The following is an 18,248-nucleotide window of genomic DNA, read 5'->3' on the forward strand; positions in this document are numbered from 1 at the left end:
TGGCGGCTCTTTACTATCAGTGCAGCAAACTTGTAGTTCAGCATGTGCATATGTTTCTGTGACTACATGGCCAACAAGCTATGGCTCCCCGGGGACAACTGCACAAGCTGAGTCATTCTAACAGCTGTCAGTTAATCATACGGCTGAATCTGCTTACAGTGATTTAAAACCACACAGGCTGTGACAGGGTTTGATACACAGTGATGTGCTCATGATTTACTGCTGTATTTGTCACATGCGGGTCCAACAGATATATACCACACATATTTTTTCCTACTGGGCAAAGATTGTTTACTCAGTCTTTCAGAAGATGATTAATAAACCAATACATCTGCGCCGTGACAGGAAAAGTCAAAGCAACAGCCGTGGCTTTGACAGCAAATCAGTTAATTGTGTCACTTAATGGCAGCAGTGTTTTCCTCTGTTGTATATTTCTCCATTTCAATGAGCTGCCATTTTTTCCACAGCTTGTTTTCCTTTTAAATGCACCTGCGTGGCGTGGAAACCCTCCTTTCCTTTGCTCTACTTCAGTGTCTCACTGGTCTCTAACTCAAAGCAAGCAGACAACAGTTAAGCAGTAGAATAAAAGTGAGGAAAAAAAGCAGAATTCACAAGCTTGTACCTTATCAGGGCATTCCAGTGACAGGAGGAGATGTACTGAAGTGTGACCTGGCACTTATCCCCTCCTCTGTTGTCTCCAAAGTTCGGGTTTATTTGGATAAACTCTTTGGGAAAAACACTTACAGCTGCATGCAGCTGCAAACAGACAAGCGCACGCTTTCTCCTTTTTATTTTTTGTTTCTAGCGTTACCCTCCGAAGCACTCTTTTTTCATCCTGCTGGGGTCAGAGAAAAATTTGTGAAATCCTTTTGTTAGGTGTTAAACAAGGTAATTATGTAGAGTATAGTGTTTCGTTATAGCCTCCAGGATGCTGTGAATAACATAAAATAATGTATTAGGGTAGACTTTGTTCACATACCTCTGTAAACAAGTTTGTATAAACTAACTGATATAAAAATGCTTAATTTTAGATCAAATGATCCACTCAGACATTTATTAGGCACACCTTGCTACTGTAGCCGTTACACTTTCATGTTTATGAAACCAGGTTGAGATGATCTGAGCTTTGTGACATGAATGCAGCCATCAGACGATGGGTACCCGGCAGTCACAGAGGGATGCACTTGGTCAGCAATACTCAGGTAGGCTGTGGCATTAAAATGATACTCAGGTGGTACTAAGGGGCTCAAAGTGTACCAAAAGAAATATCCAGAACATCATTACGCCCGAATCATTGATATAAGGCAGGATGGATCCATGTTTTTATGCTGATTATAAAAAAATTCTGATCCTGCCTACCAAATGCTACAGCACAAATCAAGACCCCCTGGTGAGCAAGTGCAAATTGTAGTCTCAGTTTCCTGCTCTTAGTTGAAAGGAGTGCCATCCGGTGTGGTTGTCTGCTGCTGTAGCCCATCTGCTTCAAGACCGGATGTGCTGTACACTTCTACATACGTTTATTGTCATGAGACATAATTTGAGTTACCGTAGCCTTCCTATCAGCTTGAAGGATTCTCCTCTGATCTCTGGCACACAACAAGGCATTTTCACCCAGAGAACTGCTGCACTGGATATTTTCTCTTTGTCAGACTTAGAGATATCTAAAAATATCTGAGAATGCCTCAGCAGATTAGCAGTTTCTGAAATACTCAGACCAACTATTCTTACTCATTCTGATGGCTGGTCTGACCTTCGCAGGTCTTGACCATTTCTTCATGACTAAATGCAACAAGTTGCTGCTGTGTGATTGGCTGTATGGATATTTGCCCAGATAAGCATCTGACTGGTTCCTAATCTGACACTGATATCTAAGTACAGAAGAACATAACAAACACAGACCTGAATCAGCAGAATTATGTACTGTTCTTTTTTTAAAAGTCACAGACAAAGCACTTTAAAGTGAGCTTACTTGACATCTAAATCACGGGTGTCACTCTTATTTTGCCTCATAGACCACAGAAAATGTGCCACCACTGCATAATAACCCATACAAATTATATCCTTCTTTTAACATAATAAAGTGCAAGTACACTCGGAAAGCTTTAAACTTTAATGAACCATCCATTTCCGATACAGATGATGAACAGCCAAAGATGTGTTAAGAAAAATAAGCGCAACTGTGAGTCTACTGTCATTACAAAGAAATGCTACTTTTGTAAATCAAAGAAACCCATTGGCGTGGTATGGTAGGCCATGGGTAATGAAAAAAACCATTAATAACTTTGCAGCACAGTGCTTTCCACCATAAATCATAGTGGAAAGTCCAAAAACAATGCCGGTCTTCCCTGTAGTTTTCACACTTTGCAAAGACATCCACCTCGATCTCAAGTATTAAAATCGGCTCTGAATATTTGAATTAAAAAGGAAAATGGAGTTTAAAAAGTCTATAAATTAATCTTTCTCTCAGCTCTTTACCCTCTTTTTGGCTCTCAGACCCAAACCCAACAGTTCCTTTTGAAGAAGTAAATCTTTTATAGAACGCACACAAATATAGCTCCACTTTTAAAAAAGGCTCAGTATTTTCCTATCATAGCCGGACAGTGTAGTTTGCAGCAAACATTACTCAAACAAAAGTAAATAATGCATTGGATCGTTGCTGTGGAGTAGTACACATTTAATGCACTACTGACTATTCTGGGCAGCAGAATTATGTGGGTCATATTCTGCTACTTCCTGAACTTCAATACCCGTGTGGAGGGATATAACGGTGTGACCTTTTGATTGTTAGTATCTGTCATGGTCCTGGGCCGTGTTGGCCCAGTATTCTTAGTTCTCTTGTATTTTTGTATTCAGTTCCCTGTTTAGGTTCTGTTTCCTGAGTTGCCCTGTTATGTGGTTCCCTGTGTGCTTTCCCTTTGTGACTCTCACCCCCTGTGTGCCCCTCTATGTATTCATGAGCCCTTGTCCCCTTTCGTGTTTTATTCCATGTTTTCCCCAGCCTGTTATGTCTGTGTTCTCCCCGTGCTCTCTCCTCCTGTCTGAACCTCTGTACTTCCTGTTTTACTTTGACAGTCTCTCGTCAGTATGCGTCATGTTGTGTTCACTCCTGCCCTGTCTCGTTATGATTATCTGTGTCAGCTGTGTTCCCCGTGTGCTCCCACTTCCCTCGTTAACCCTCTGTGTATTTATGTCTGCGTCTCCCTCAGTTCTGTGTCGTAGTCTCCCTCATAGCTGCGTGGATTTCCCTGTGTCTCTCTGAAAGTATTAGTTATTGTTCCCGGTTTAAGTTTTGTATTTCTTGTGATCTGCCTTCCAGCATTAAAGCTGTGATTTTGAGTTTATCCCCTGAGTCCGTGAGTTTGCATTTTGGGTCCTCATCCTGCCTGCTACACAGCTATCATGACAGTATCCTTTAATAACTTTGGGCACCAGGGAAGCTCTGTGGCACAGTCTTAGGTTCATTTTGCTTTTTGTCTCATTTTTTCAAAAGAAAATAAATAATAATGCTTAAAGGTATCCTTAAAATCATCATAAATCAACATAAATTACCTTAATGCAGTATTGTATATATCATCTAGGTTTATTTATGCTAATTTAAAAAAAGTGCAGTGCTGGTATTTACACTGTTATTCACACAATGACATTTAATTCAGAAGCTGCATGTCACACAAACACCTGCCACACAGTCTTCCTTGCATCCAATCTCCAGGCCTCAGGCATGCTCTACTGGGGATGTTCTCAAAATACACCCATCAATCATGCTGTCGACATCTACGCCTGCCATCCCCAACCCCTCCGACTCCGCTCCCGACTGCTGCAGAAAGGCTCAAGGTGAAGGAGGGCGCTGCGTTTCGCCATCTATAATAACTCACCTGTAGAAGTGCACACACACTCACTGCAGGGTGAGTGTGTCTTCACATTCACAAACAACACCCTGCACCCCACAAAAATCACAAAATCGATCTACAAAGTCCCGCTGAGCTGGCTAAATTGACATCACAGCGAAAGGAGAGATGGCATTTCCCAGGCTGGAGTAGCGCTGTCCCATCTGGACAGAAGTGATGAAGTATCGGAGGGACACACAAATACATGCACTGGATGCCGTTTTTTTTTTTTTTTTTTTTTTTAAATTGCAGATGTGAGAAAAGCAAAGAAAAACGAGTAAAACGCTGGTCCTGCTAGTTCCCCTGGAGAGAGCACAAGAAGGAGGTGTGAGCCCAAAGCTAGCCTGTGAGACACGATAATAACTTTGTGTGTTTGGCCGTGAAGCTCCTCACATGACCAGAATGTAATTACTTGTCTGCGTTTGCTGCCCTCTGTATGCACGAGCCCCGTCTTTTGGGATTCACAGAGGCAAAAGACAAGAGGCGCTGTAATACGATTAAGCACGATCAGAGTAATAATCCCTCCCTGCAATTTATGCGTCTATTCATACTCTACGTTATACTGTATGTAGTATAACTTCCCCTGATATATAGCATATCTTCTCCAGATAGGACAAACTGACAGCTAATTAAACATGAAGAAACAGTGAGAACAAACTGCTTTTAGTTTACTTATCGGGGGAATTCTCTTTCTCTTTACCTGTGAAGGCAAATAAAAGGGAGAAAACCAGCTGAATAAGTAAAGAGGTGAGACAAGAGTATGGCCCATTCAGTTTATTTTTTTCCAGGCCAACAAATATTTGGCAGGATAGAAAAAAAAAAACACAACCAGGCAATTTTAAGTGAGAGAGTGGGAATAAAAGCAAAGAGGGAGGTTCTGTAAAAAGCCTGTCCTAGTTTTTTTTTAAAAACCAAAACAAAAAAGAAGAGGCACGAGGACACGAGGGAGAGAGGATGATATAGAGGATATAGAGGTAGAGAGTGGAGGTGAGAAAAAATATAGGCAGAAAGAGTGAGGGAGAAATATAGAGCGAGTTATGTAACTACAAGGCGCCTGTGATGTCAGCTGCTCTGTCTTCACTGAAGCTGACGCTCCTTTGAACATGCAGGAATGAGCACCCTAACCCGAGCACACATTTCTGCGCATATTTTGACAGAATCTGGTTGTATGCGTTGCAACTGACTTTAAACATGAGAGGGAACAAGTTGTCTTCACCAGAGGTGAAAACATTTACTCACATATGGCTGTTAGGTACAGCGCTGAGGTTCTAAACAGTCAGTTGGGGTTTTTTAAATCTCTATTTCACCTCATTTTAGGAGGGAAACTAGATTTTAACAGCATAACATCTGTCTGACAGCTGCAGTTACCAGCTGCTTTTAAGATGAAAGGCTTTACGTCCAAAACACTTAAAATATCATGCATTATACTAAGATTAAACACGTCACTAGTACTTAAAGCAAATTGTGAATTGTGTATTTCAGTATGTATGACCTATGCAGGCAGCTTTCGTATTCCTTAGTCTTGTGTTGACGTAAGAGATTCGGCTCGTCTGTGAGCAAAGAAAATTCTCCCTCCACAGAATGAAACCTACCTCAGAGCCGTGTAACATAGGCATGGTCACAGTGGCTTTGTCGATCACTTAATCACTTTATTTTATATACATTTATTTAAAAAAAATTTCATATTCACACTTTTCCAAGTACACAAGTCCCTCTGACTAAGGTTGGTGATTATCTCACAGGATTAGGAGATAACAAGCTCGATCATCTGGCTCCTTATTTCTTGCCTTGTTAGCCTTTTGTTTAATCACAACTGCTAGATAACAGTTGACTTAGAGAAATGATACGACCAGATACGAAAATAATTTGCAACAAAGCAAAGCTTTCCTCCTTAAGTGTACTCTGGTGACAGTACAATTCTCCTATCAAATTTGTAATAAAGAACCTTAAGTATTGCGGTTTAAGTCCAGTGCATAAGCACTTCTTCCATGTGTGCTCTTCACTTTCACTCCTCTCCTCTACACTCAAAGTCTGACTTAATACTGTACTCCTCTTCCTCCTCCTCTCTCCCTGTTGTCTCGTCACACCTCAGAGACTCCACCCCGCGATCCTGTTAGTGCTTATCAGAGCATGGCTCGGGTTCAAACATGGACACGCACACGCCCACACCTTTCCCCCAATCAATACCGAATTTACAGAGGCAGCTTTTCTCTCCTAACTGAGCTCAGCTCTCAGGGGTGGCTGGTGTCACCAGGCTGTGGAAGTTTGGCTGAACTACATACATCTCGTATGGCTGCTGACACAGAAACACACTTTGAGTTACTAAAACCTACAAAGCAGAGCAAAGTGCACACCACCGTATTATCTTCCCTGGCGGATCTTTAAGTCTTGGATCGTCAAAAGAAATATATCTGAAAGCTAAATAAATACAGAGGTCAACAGCTTAATTATGGAATTAACAAATCCCCGAACACAAAGTCAAATGAACCAAAAGCTGTGTGAGGCTGAGATGTTGATGCAGTGAGATGGCTAAAAAGATCCCAGAATTAAATAAGATTCTTTAAGTCGAGGTTTAACCCACATAACAACGTGCGCTTGCAGTTAACACCGTAACAAAATCAGAAATCTCTTTCAGGAAATTCAATATTCCAAACTATAAGGAAATTTGCCCATTTTGACCCACTGAGGTGCAGCATTCAGCTATAACTTATTACTGAGCTCAACAATTCTCCTGTGTTTTCCACTTGAGAATTGAGCAGTCACAAAGTTCAATGACTACAGCTATAAAAAACAAAAACTGTAACTAATTTAAATTTGGCTGTTGCATCCCTCAAGATTGTATCCCTGATGAGCCACACTGTTTTCCCAGGACTCCATTAAATGTGAATTTCAATATGGGAAAGAGGAAGAAGTTGCAAAGACTTAGCTTTGGGGAGGAAGGTGATGGTGAGAAAAAAACCTACTTATATTCAATATCATGTGTACTGGCGATGATGACACAGAAACCACAATTTATGCTTCGTTGACCGTCCTTAAACTTCAAGAAGTTAAAATAAACTGAGACCCGTTTCTCATGACCAGAGATCCTAAACATTAAAGCTGCGTTATTTCAACACAGAAGCCGTTTGATCTCTAAACCTTTAAGGCGCAGTGAACCTGCAGATAAGTGCTGAAGGTGCACAAGGAGAAAACCTTGAAGGAGATAACAGCTATATTTCAAACAGGTGCGTTTTTTACCTTTTTTTTTTTTTTTTTTTTTTTACAGGTGCAGTCACTGAACTTTTTCATGCGGCTGATCCCGACCTGAAGCCACTGTTATCAACTGCTATACAGTTGACTCTCTTGCCTGACTTTGATTCGTACCGCTGGGACTAACTAAGTGGATGAGACGCCCCGAGAAGATCAGCAGCGATCCTTGCAAATATCAGCACATCTCCTCATGTGGTGTGTCCTTGGTGGATAAATAGGATTGGAAGTCTTGGAGATGAAAGCACAATCACATTTGGACTAATTCCTCACAGGCGCCTTTGTCTTTGTTTCTGTGTCATTTCATCATCTTGGAGATCATTCTCCCTTTAATGTCTGAAGATTTAGAGAGAAAGGGGAGTTTCAGTGACTACATGGGGGTTCTTTTGAATAAGAGGCAATTTTTTTGGAAGGTTAAAACAGGCTATGAGTCCCCATGTTTAATGCTACCAAACCGCAAATACAAATATTTCTATTTTCACTTAAAACATGCCGGAATCCTTCATCATCTTATGTACTTTATGTAGGATGTAGATTTTATTTAACTTCATGGTACACACCAGGGAATATTTAATGTGTAGTTGATTGAAAAACAATAACCATGCAGCTCTGCGAGGCTGTAGTTATGCAGTTATGAAAATGAAAACATGTTGAGCAGGAAGTAGTTGTAGACAAAACAGTGCAAGCTGGTATGAATATCATTCGTTTTCTAGTTTTTTAAGGAATCTGACTGGTGTTAGGTCAAGAGCTGTGAAAATTAGATTTCTGATCAGGTGTTTGTGCGAGATGAAAGGTCAGAGTCACTGGAATTCATTTGTAGGTGGAGAGGAGGCAGTAGTGTCTGTATTGAATTTCTAGGGCTGTGCAGGAATATTGCACCATTTGAGTATTTGTTCAGCTAATTTTTAAATGATGGACTTGTGTAGAATCTCGGCTTGGGCGACCTTAAGGTATATTTTATTCCAGGTAACTTAATTATGCAACGTAAGTATAGTCAAAAACACAGCAGGAGAGGAAGAAGAGGATCACAGAATCTCTGGAAACACTCAAAACTACAGAATTCATTTAATTGTTGTCGAGGCGTTTCAGATATCAGTTACCTTGTGCTGGCAGATGAGCACCAAAGCTGTTATGATTTCAAACTCCATATAATAGCTGAGATGTTTTATACTGAGGTGGTTGTTCAGCTTTATTTCACAAAAGCTTGTTGTCTAATCTGCCTATGGCTCAGTGACAACAGAAAAAAAGTAAAAGAAGGATGGCAGCCTCCTTGAAACTAGGAAAACATCAGTGGTAGCCTACTGATTTTCTTTTCGCATTCAGCTTCTGATTGCAAGTAGCTATAGTGACCAACTGGTCCAAAGATGATGGCACATGTCACCTTCTGTCTCTAAACTTCTGTCTCTAAGACCAACTGCAATCACTCTGAATTTATAAATGCAGAAAAACTGCCAATAACTCTTTGCAACAAGGGACTCAACTGCCTGCCAACTTGTTGCATTCTGGTTATATTTCCATTAAAAGGTAAGCTGGCTGAGTGTCTGTGTCACTTGCTATCCTGCAGGAACTGTGTCATTATTTGTAGAGGAATTTCTGAACTTCTGTTTCAAATCTACATTTCTGGCTGGAGTAACTGGTTAATGTGAATTTCTGTGAATGTAGATGGTGACAGATTTGTCATTTCTGCTGATTTAATCACAGCTACAGACCGATAGCAGACTGACTCCATGTTATTGCTGTTTCGACACACCAAAGTCAGTTTAAAGACGGCAGCTGACTGCGAGTGGTCGCAAAGCTGGTCTCTGTTTTCAAAGCAACGAGCTAAAAGGGAACGAGATCACAAGTTCATTGCGCACTTTGGCAATAATTTGTGCCAAGTCTGTAATTACCGTTTTCCGTATTGTGACTGTAGCCTCATGAAAGTTTATTAGTACACTTCCAATTATCATTTGCCACATTTCCAAAACTAAACAATACACCAACATATGTAACTGTCTGTCATACAACTGGCAACACAGGGCAGGTTAAATTTGACCTGGGGCGAGGTGTCATTTGCTCACATGACTTGCCGTCTGAACACTCATTCAGTGTCCAATATATTTATGTGCTTCCAGGAATATGCATCCTGAAAAAACCTTGCTGCCCTCCCACCATAAACAAGCATGCACTGAAAAGAGAAACAAGTAAGCAAGGTAGTCACTTCTCTTCTCTGTCTCTGTCCATCCTATTATTCATATTCAACTCATATTCAACTGCACTGCTCCCGCAGCGCCTATAACTCAGTTGATAAACCCCCTCTTGGTCACGCACAAAAAGAAAGGGGAAGCAGGAAGGCTGGATGTGAGAAAAAAAGAGAAAGATACAACTCACTTGTGTATTTGTATTTGTCTATAAAAATGCATTGACATTCATCTCCTTTCTTTTTGTTGTGTGTTTATCGAGTGTGTGGGTGGATAAAGGACACTTCAGATCTCGCTCGGTTGAGAATAAAGAAGTCTTTGTAACCTCCAGTCTCTTTGGTCCTGGGTTTTAAGCACACATATCACGGGGCTTCCTATCAACTGCAGCGCGGGCTGCCACACACATTAGCGCTGCCTCTACATAACTCCTAAAACATACAAATCCTGTACCAGCGTACACAATTTAGCAAATGTCCTTCCACCGACTTGCAGGAAATCATGCCACTATGCAGCTCATCAGAGCAACAGGCAAGATTTTAATCTCTTGAAATTAATGCCGTGAGCAACTTACATTCCAGTGTGTAGTTAGCATCAGTGAATGTAAGAGGCAGAAAAGCATAAAAGAGGAAAAACGAATAGACGATGGAGCTGCTGTACTCACCATCCTCTTTGCATTCCTCGGGCGGCTTTGCTTTCTTGGCTAGCCTCGGGTCCAGCCACGATGTTGTCTTAGTGTTGTGGCTGTGAAGAAAAGACAGAGAGAGCGTGAGAGGCAGTGTGATAGATGGCGAGAGAGAGGAGACTTGGCACAAAGAGAGAGAAGGAGGTTGGTGGATTCTTAATTCAGCCAGAGAATCATTTCAGAGAGGAAAGATGAGACTCCCTTGAGTGCCTGCATCTAAAAAAGGTGACAAGAGAGACGAAAAATGCTTTAGGTTAACAAAATGGCAATCAATACTTTTAATTTGCTCACTGTCTCTCATTAGCGGGCGGGGGAGGAGGAGAGGAGAAGGGATAGGAATGGATAGAGGGGTGACCGGGGGAGTGATGGAGAGGAACAGCTGTGGGCTTGGCAGATTCAGCCAGAGCCCCAGGCAGAGAGCTGGATCTAGATCAGATATGATGATGTGCCAGGGAAGCGCAATGCATCTACGCGGCTTGTCTGAAGCTCTGGACCCACAATGGCCTCCCTTCATGATGACAGAACAATAGTAGGAAGGGAAAAGTCAGGGGAGGTGTTGAAAATGCCTACAGTAAAAAGATAAAGGAAGCGAGAAGATAAAGGAAGAGGATGCAGCGAGGAGACCTTCTTATATCTTTTTTTCTCTTTAATACTTTTAACTTTTATGTTTTCCCGCAGGATATTTTCTTTGCAGCTAGGCGTCAAACACATATAGATTTACAGAGAGGAACAGTCTTGAAAACATGCAAAATGCAAAATATAGAGATAATAAAGTTAAGTTAAGTGATGGTCTGTTGATGACAAAGAAGACAAAGGGAAAAACACAAAAGTAATCACCGAGCAAAAAGTAGTCTGGCATGTTTCTCTCACCTGATTCACTGAAGTGCAATGAATCAGCTTCTTTTAGGGCGTTTTCACACCGACACACTTTGTTCACTCTCGTCTGAATCAGCTGGTGACTTTGTGAACTAGTAGTTTTTCTCTGTGGCTTGGTTGCTTTTCACAAAAATAAAACTCCAAACAGACTCCAAGAAAACCTAATTGTGCCACAACAAACCACGTGAGAACTCTCAGACCACACAGCAACAAAATAAAATACAAGAAGTAGTCGCTTTTGTCTGGCCTGGTGGATAACACAACTAAGTGAGTCCCTGACTTATTTTTCAGCCAGGGGCTAGAGTTGGTTTACTCTTACAGTTTACAGCATGCAGCTGGTACCCAGGTCAGATTATGAGTAGATCATGTTAACATAAAGGAAACATTCTCGTTTAGAAACGGACCTGAGACAAACTGCTGAACTGCTCCTCTTGATGCACTTGAGTGCAAGTCTGGTCAAATCAGCACAAATGAACCAGAGTTGGATTTAAATGGACTAAACAGCGCAGATGTGAAAACACCTTTAGTTTCTGTTAACACCTCCATAGAGCTTATCGCTGTTAGGAATGTGGGGCTAGGACCCAAATGCAGAGTCAGGAAGCAGGCAAGATAAACAGAAAAAAAAAAACCAACTCCTGTTTATTGGCATAGAGTCCGTAAGGTACCATACATACAGGAGTAACACCAGGAAACACACCAACAGGGTTAATGGACACTGAGGCAAAAGAGAGAGGGAAACTGTGGCTATTTATACACATAAAAACACTGAGGGCTAATCAGGAAATAAGACACAGCTGGGAGGAAAGAAGACACGGGTTCACAGATTCAGCACTATCACAGGGGAGGTAGTAAAACTAAAAGTAAGTCACAAAAGACAACTAACTGCCAAAGTGCAACACGGAGTAAGCGACAGCAACCAGGGAATCAGACGCAAGACTGAGCTTGGCACATGGGAAAGATACAGGAGGATAGACAAAAGGAAACACATGAGAATACTAGAAACAGTAATGAAATACAACTAGAAAGGAAGATTCAAAATACTAGGACTAAATGAGAACTGAAAACTTCCCAAGATGCAAAAAACTAAACAAAATCCAGAAACAAAGCCCACAGACCACAAAAACAGCACACAGCTCGATGCTAAGACTGTAAATCTGATAGCCAAGTGCATAATTTACAGGATATTAAACTGAAATAATAAGCTAAAAAATAAGAACATCCTCTATACAGCTGCCGAATTGTTGTTGGTTCTCGGTGTCTTTTCAAATTAGTCATTTACTCAATATTAAGAGGTTTTTGAAAAAGAGGTTTTTGATCTCAACGGGACATTCCTGGTTAAATAAAGGTTAAATAAAAAAATAAAACACAAGGTTAGGGTTAGGCTAACTTGTATAGCTGTTAAAGTATATAATTTTATTTGAAAGGGAAAATCTTCTGCTTTTATATGGATAAAATACATCCTAACCCCAAAAGAGTGCCAACAACCTGCTGGATGATGATGTTTATCCAGAATACTAATTGCTGGAATATTAGAATAATTAAAATAAATATATATAAAAAAAACTACGTAGAACAACCAGATAGTTGTTATAGCCCTGCAACATTGTGTTTGCGCTGTGACTAGCTTAATTAACTGAGTTAACATGTTGACATTTGCTGATTAGTATTAAATGCTGCACAGAACAAGGCGTTTCTGTCATACAAATCAGTTATTTTAAATACAAATAACTGAAATTGAATAACTGAAAATAAATAAAATAAATAAATACATTTCATTAAAATATATATTTTCTTGATCAATCAATTAATTGTTTAATTAGTTATAGGCAAAACATGTCAGAGCAGAGATCTTTATATATTTACAAGGTTGAAACTGCATCTTTGCCAGAAATCACAGCTGTTTCATTGTAGATTTTTTCTCAAAGTGTATTGAGGTATTTTAGTCTGGACCAAAGTAACAGACTGATTGAATGGTGCATTGCTGTCCTTTGAGCTATGAACAGAAGCCTGAGTAGAAAAAAATGGACAGATAAAAGAGGAACAAGAAGCTTCATGCCAAATACAGAAGAGCATGAAGTGAACTTCAGTGCAAGTTAAAGTCTTTGGCTTAAATGTTGAATCTTTTTCATCAGAGCTTTTTATTCTCTTTTCTTTCCTCTACTTTAGCCTTTCAGTCATTTCTTCTCCATTACTACCTATAGTATATAAAACGTACTACCTCCTTACTCATTTTCTTGTCCTCCCTGTCACCCTCTCTTTTTTCCGCCTTTGCTATTTTTAATCACTTTTTTTCCCTTCCCTCTTCCTCCGTCTATTCCTCTTCTCAGACACCTCACTTCAAGAGCAGTAGGTAAACGAATTGATCTTATTTGGAGGCCAATCAAAGACAAGCATCCTCCTGGCATCACTTATGCGTAGAAAAAAACCCCTTGATGCTATAAATGCGGTAGGCTAAGTGAATTAGTTGTGTAATGTGCTTGATGGATGTGGGAGCACGAGGTTTCTCTGTTTGGGGTAGGAGACATATGGCGAGTTGTCTGCAGAGGATAGGAATTAAAAGTTTGCATCTGTGGCAAATAGACATGAAGAGACAACATGTGCCTGGCTGGCTGACAACCCTGTCTCATTTCTTACTTTGGTGCTGCTGCGAAGCTTCTAGCAGTTAAAAGAGTGCGCTCAAGCAGGCTGGGATTCAGCTGATTCTACGGAGAGATTTCTCCTAATCACTGAAATGATCAACTGGTGCAGAAAAGCCCCCAAACTTTTTCGCAATTGCAAAACCCCCTCTCTGCTATATCTACATTTGTTAATGTTTTACAAGAACTCAAATGCACACGCAATTCCCACCACACCACTGCAAAAACACACAGCAACTCAATTATTCTTATGTAATAAAAATTCACCCCATGGTTTTACTGCAGCTGTAAAATACTAACAACTCCAATGAATTAAACTTTAGAGCGTTTATAAGAGTTCTACGTAGCAAGGTATTTCTGGGGAGCTTTAAATCTTTAAAACCACCATGTATCACATATAGTCTGTGTGTGTGTGCTGAGCACAGAGGCAATTAAACAGTGCTGAAAACATAAAGTGACCACATCTTTAGCAATCTTCTTAGGATGTAAGGCAAATGACATGATCTCTGAGTATGGCGCTCAGATTCAGAGCTGTCCCTCTGACGTACTCATTTCTAATCCCGTCCATCCCGGTCACTCCCATTGAAAATCTTAACAAGCTGCCTCCAGCTCAGCTTCCCGTCTTTATGTCAGTGCTACTGTTTCCAAACCATACATCATCTAACGCTCGTCTCTATCCACTACACCCTGCCTGCGCTCTCTTCCTCACCTCGGTTTGGCACTGCCCGTTCCTTCGGACGGTTGACCCCAAGTATTTAAACCCCTTCAACTTTCACTACCTGTGGTCCTTGCAACTTCACCTTTCCACCTGCCTTCCTCTTCTCCCCAGAGCATACCTCCCACTTCACCAGACTCTCTCCCACCTGGTCCCTACTCTCACTACAGATCACAATGTTGTTTCTGAGCATTATAGTCCATGCCTGACTTCACCTGTCAACCTGTCCAATCAGTTCAATCGATTATCAATTTGTTCATTTTTCTACTTTTGTTTTTAAGAAATGTGTAAGCTGCTTATTATTACAGAGCAATGCCTTTAATGAAATTCTTGTATAATCCCAGCACCAATGTTTAAAGCAACAGTTTGTCTCATAGTTGATACCGATAATTTTTCGTGCCATGATATTTTTTAACATGCAGCCAACACAAACAGATGATTGGCAAGCAGATATTTTTATTGGTGAAGTAATATCAGCTGACATCAATGGTCAGCTGATATATTTGAGCAGCGGTCCCCAATCACCGGGCCACGGACCGGTCTGTGAGTCGTTTGGTACGGGGCCGCGATTGTTGAGGCAGGTGTGAAATTTATGGTTTTATCGATTTTTATAGTTTTTAAAAAAAAATCGTTTTTATCGTTAACTTGGTTTCCCTGGGTCTTTTCCTGTGTGTTATGAATAAATCTTCTTTTTTTGGTACCAGTACTGGTTTTATTTTATTGTATTTATCCGCGACACCTTAAAGGCCGGTCCATGAAAATATTGACGGACATATACTGCGGCACAAAAAAGGTTGAGGACTGCTATATTAAAGGATTTATAATTATTGTGACGTGAGTTTGTACAGATATCCATTCTGTCCACAGCTGCACACAACAAATGGCTGACGGTAAAAGAAAATATTCCAATAACTACGGGAATGCAAAACAACGTTCAAATTCCAATTTTAAAAGTTTTTTTGTTTACATGTATCATCAAAACAGGCTTGATATAAGTTTTTTTTTTAACATAATACTTTAAAAATGGCAAAAACAAAAGTGAAGGAAAGGAAAGTTCTAGAAAATTATATTTTGCTCATTTTTCAGAGACCTTACTTTAAAAGAAGAACGTTTTTTTAGCTAAAGTTTTTTTTGTCACTTTACACCCCGCTGAGGTCTTTAAAAATCACTTATAAACATCATCAATTTCAAGAATATCTGAGAAAAGTCTGAATGCATATATCATTCAAACACTTACTCTATGAAGTAGACTTCTCCTTTCTCAGTGTATGCCATCTCCCAGTTGTCTGGCAGCGGCCCTAGCTCATCGTTCTCATCTGGTTTGGGCACTGCCATCTTCGGGATCTGTCCATCATCTTTGGGTACCTCGCTCGGGGCCTCTGCTGGGTTGATCTGCGGGCCGACGTCCCCTGAAGCATCTGTGCTCTTGTCCTCATGTTCACTTGATTCTGAGGTGACAACAGGACAAGATGAGTCAGGCATGACATTATCATCGGAGAGGAACGGGGGAGGGCGAGGAGAGTGAAAGACAAGGGAGCTGAAGTGTGGAAAATGTGAAGGGACTGATTGAGAGAAGGGGCTAGGGGTGGAGGCAGAAAAAAGAGGAAAGAGTGATTAGAAAAAGGTGAGAGGAAGTGGTGACATTGGGGAAAGACAGGAGGGACCAGAGGGAGTGATTGAGGTTAACAAGACAGAAAGATGAATAAATCAGAGGAGACAATAGAGATTGAGAAAGTAGCAGGCGGTGATGCCCTACTTTGAGTTGTGGCAGTGTGTGAAAGTGTTAGCGAGAGAAAAATGGGAAGACAGAGAAAGAGATGGCAAGTGTGAGCTCATCCCAGAGGAAGTTTGGTGGAGGGAAGTGAAGAGGGGACAAATGAAAGTAGAGGATTGAGAGATAATCTATGGGAGGGAAAGCGCGAGGTAGTGATCTGCTTAGATCACAGAGCCTGCTGTGCTCTATTGATTCCCCTTCTGCTCTCCTGGTCAGCCCACACTCGGTCCCTTTCAGAGACAAAACTCCTCCTGAGCCGAGAGAAGCTGCCCACTTTAACAAACAACATGCCTCAGCATGACGTTTTTGAGCATCTCACTATTGCTGAAGATATTTCCACTCTTGATTTATAAAAACTTTTCAACACTTCATGTACAAATTTGAACCAATGGCATTCTGGTCATAAAAGTGGTGCTCTGCTTCAGTTTGGGGTCTCCAAAGATGACAAAAACCTTTTTAAGAAACCCCCACTACCACTAGATTGAGATTACTGTTAATAAGCAGGTAAAAACATAAAGTCTTAGCTTTTACATGCTGGGTTTTAATGAGATCACAATGTCAGAGATTTATATTATTTTATCATCCACAGCAGGCTCCAGACAAAATGAAAGTAAAGTCAAAGTGTAAAATAACATGCAAAAAAACACACAATCTACTTTTTAAACTTTTTTTTGCTTCTGATTTCCTTTCATCAATTCAGGTATTTTATGTCTCTGATCCAGTAAAACAAATATGATATTTAAAGGAAAATCATCACTTCACCCTTAGAACATTTAATCTGAGTATTTTCTGTTTGTTTTTCTTCCGCAAATCATGAATCTTACCTTGTTTGACCTCGTTGCCAAAAGGAAACCAATATTGCATCCTTTAACCAAACTTCCCTTCTCAAAATATCACCTTAACAGCTCCATAGTATATAGCCGTAATTACATCCAAAAATACAGCTGCAGCACAATATAAAAGTAAGTGCAGGGATCAGCTGAAATCAGCACTCAGACTCCTTGAGCTTCTGTGCTGCTCTGACTGATGCTGTGCAGTGAAAGTCTTTTCCTGAGGCCATGAAACCATCTTAGAAAGTCACAGGACCGAAGCGTGGCTCTGGATTTGGAATCACAAAATTCGAACTCATAATGGTGTTTTTATGATCGCCTATTCATGTGATCACGGGTTTCAGTGCGTGACGGAGCAACTCCATGTATCTGTGTTTGTGTGTTTACTTGTTATAACAAGTGAACACACTAGAAGGTATACTTAGATACGTCTTTTTAGTCTAGTCTTTCAGTGCAGAGAATGGCACCTTTCTCTATCAGTTTATGGATAACGACAAGCTCTAGAGGTTTGGCCTTGTTACACAGAATGTTAAACCCCTTTTCTGCCAATTTTCTGTATTTACAAAGAGGATAACAGCACTTTCTACAGGGCTGATTCACAAATGAGAGAAAGCACTTAATAAAATGCCCTTGTTGATTTTTAAACAGCCTACAGGCTTTTGTTGAATTGGGGAGCAAAATATGTGTTTGCCCCTTGCCTATCTGTTCTGAGACACTGTTTAAAAATGGTACCTAATGAATGATATCAAATTCTAGAGAGCAGCAGCACTAATGCTTTAATCATAAACTGTTTGTGCCGCAGAGGTAATCACTGCGAGAGCGAATTGCCGTTCACTGTTTATATATCACGTCATTAAACTACATATAAAGATATTTGTGTAACCAATTAAAAGTGATAATCTGCCGTAAAATCATTTTCAAAGAAATGCATGTAAAAACAATCTGTTCCTGCATCTGTTGCTAGGCAACCGCCCTTAAAGAGACTGTCGCTGTAACATGCAGATCAGACTGAGCCCAAGCGTGACCTCAGACCCTGCTGTCATGATGAAGCCTTCGGCAGAAGTGACCTTTGCCTCTGTGCGTCTGTGGAGGTTGCTGTCGGGACTGACCTGGGGTGACAGCAACACCGTTGCCATTGACAATGGGTCTCTCCTCCTCCTCCTCCTCGGGGGGCTCGATGCTGGCTTTTTCCATGTTGCTGACTGACTTGTTGCGTTTCCTCTTGCCCTCTGAGCTGGGTCTGGCGCCCGGGAGCAGCTGGTCCGTTACATTTAGCAGCAGAGCGCTGGGCTCAGCCGGAGGCTTTGGGGTGCCGTAAAAGTTATCTGGAAAACAAAGTTTAGCTATAGACGTACAGTAGAGTGCAAAGGAACTTTAGATTCTCATACATCACATAATATCACCAAGTTGTCAAATTCCCTGTGA

At 40.8% G+C, this 18,248-nt stretch overlaps 1 protein-coding gene across 4 annotated transcripts in view; it reads right to left on the reverse strand.

Moving 5' to 3' along the window:
* The window catches only part of magi2a (membrane associated guanylate kinase, WW and PDZ domain containing 2a), a 263,339-nt gene that overhangs the window by 65,430 nt on the left and 179,661 nt on the right, over nucleotides 1-18,248 (reverse strand). For all 4 annotated transcript variants that reach the window (XM_080887521.1, XM_080887520.1, XM_080887519.1 and 1 more), the window contains exons 4-6: nucleotides 17,933-18,148; nucleotides 15,457-15,667; nucleotides 9,972-10,051 (exon numbers count right to left, since the gene is read on the reverse strand). In XM_080887521.1, coding sequence (XP_080743647.1) covers nucleotides 9,972-10,051; nucleotides 15,457-15,667; nucleotides 17,933-18,148 — 507 coding nt within the window. The remainder of the gene's footprint in view (nucleotides 1-9,971; nucleotides 10,052-15,456; nucleotides 15,668-17,932; nucleotides 18,149-18,248) is intronic.

The sequence above is a fragment of the Rhamphochromis sp. 'chilingali' genome (genome assembly GCF_963969265.1).
Source record: "Rhamphochromis sp. 'chilingali' genome assembly, chromosome: 7".
In the NCBI taxonomy this organism is placed as follows: Eukaryota; Metazoa; Chordata; class Actinopteri; order Cichliformes; family Cichlidae; genus Rhamphochromis; species Rhamphochromis sp. 'chilingali'.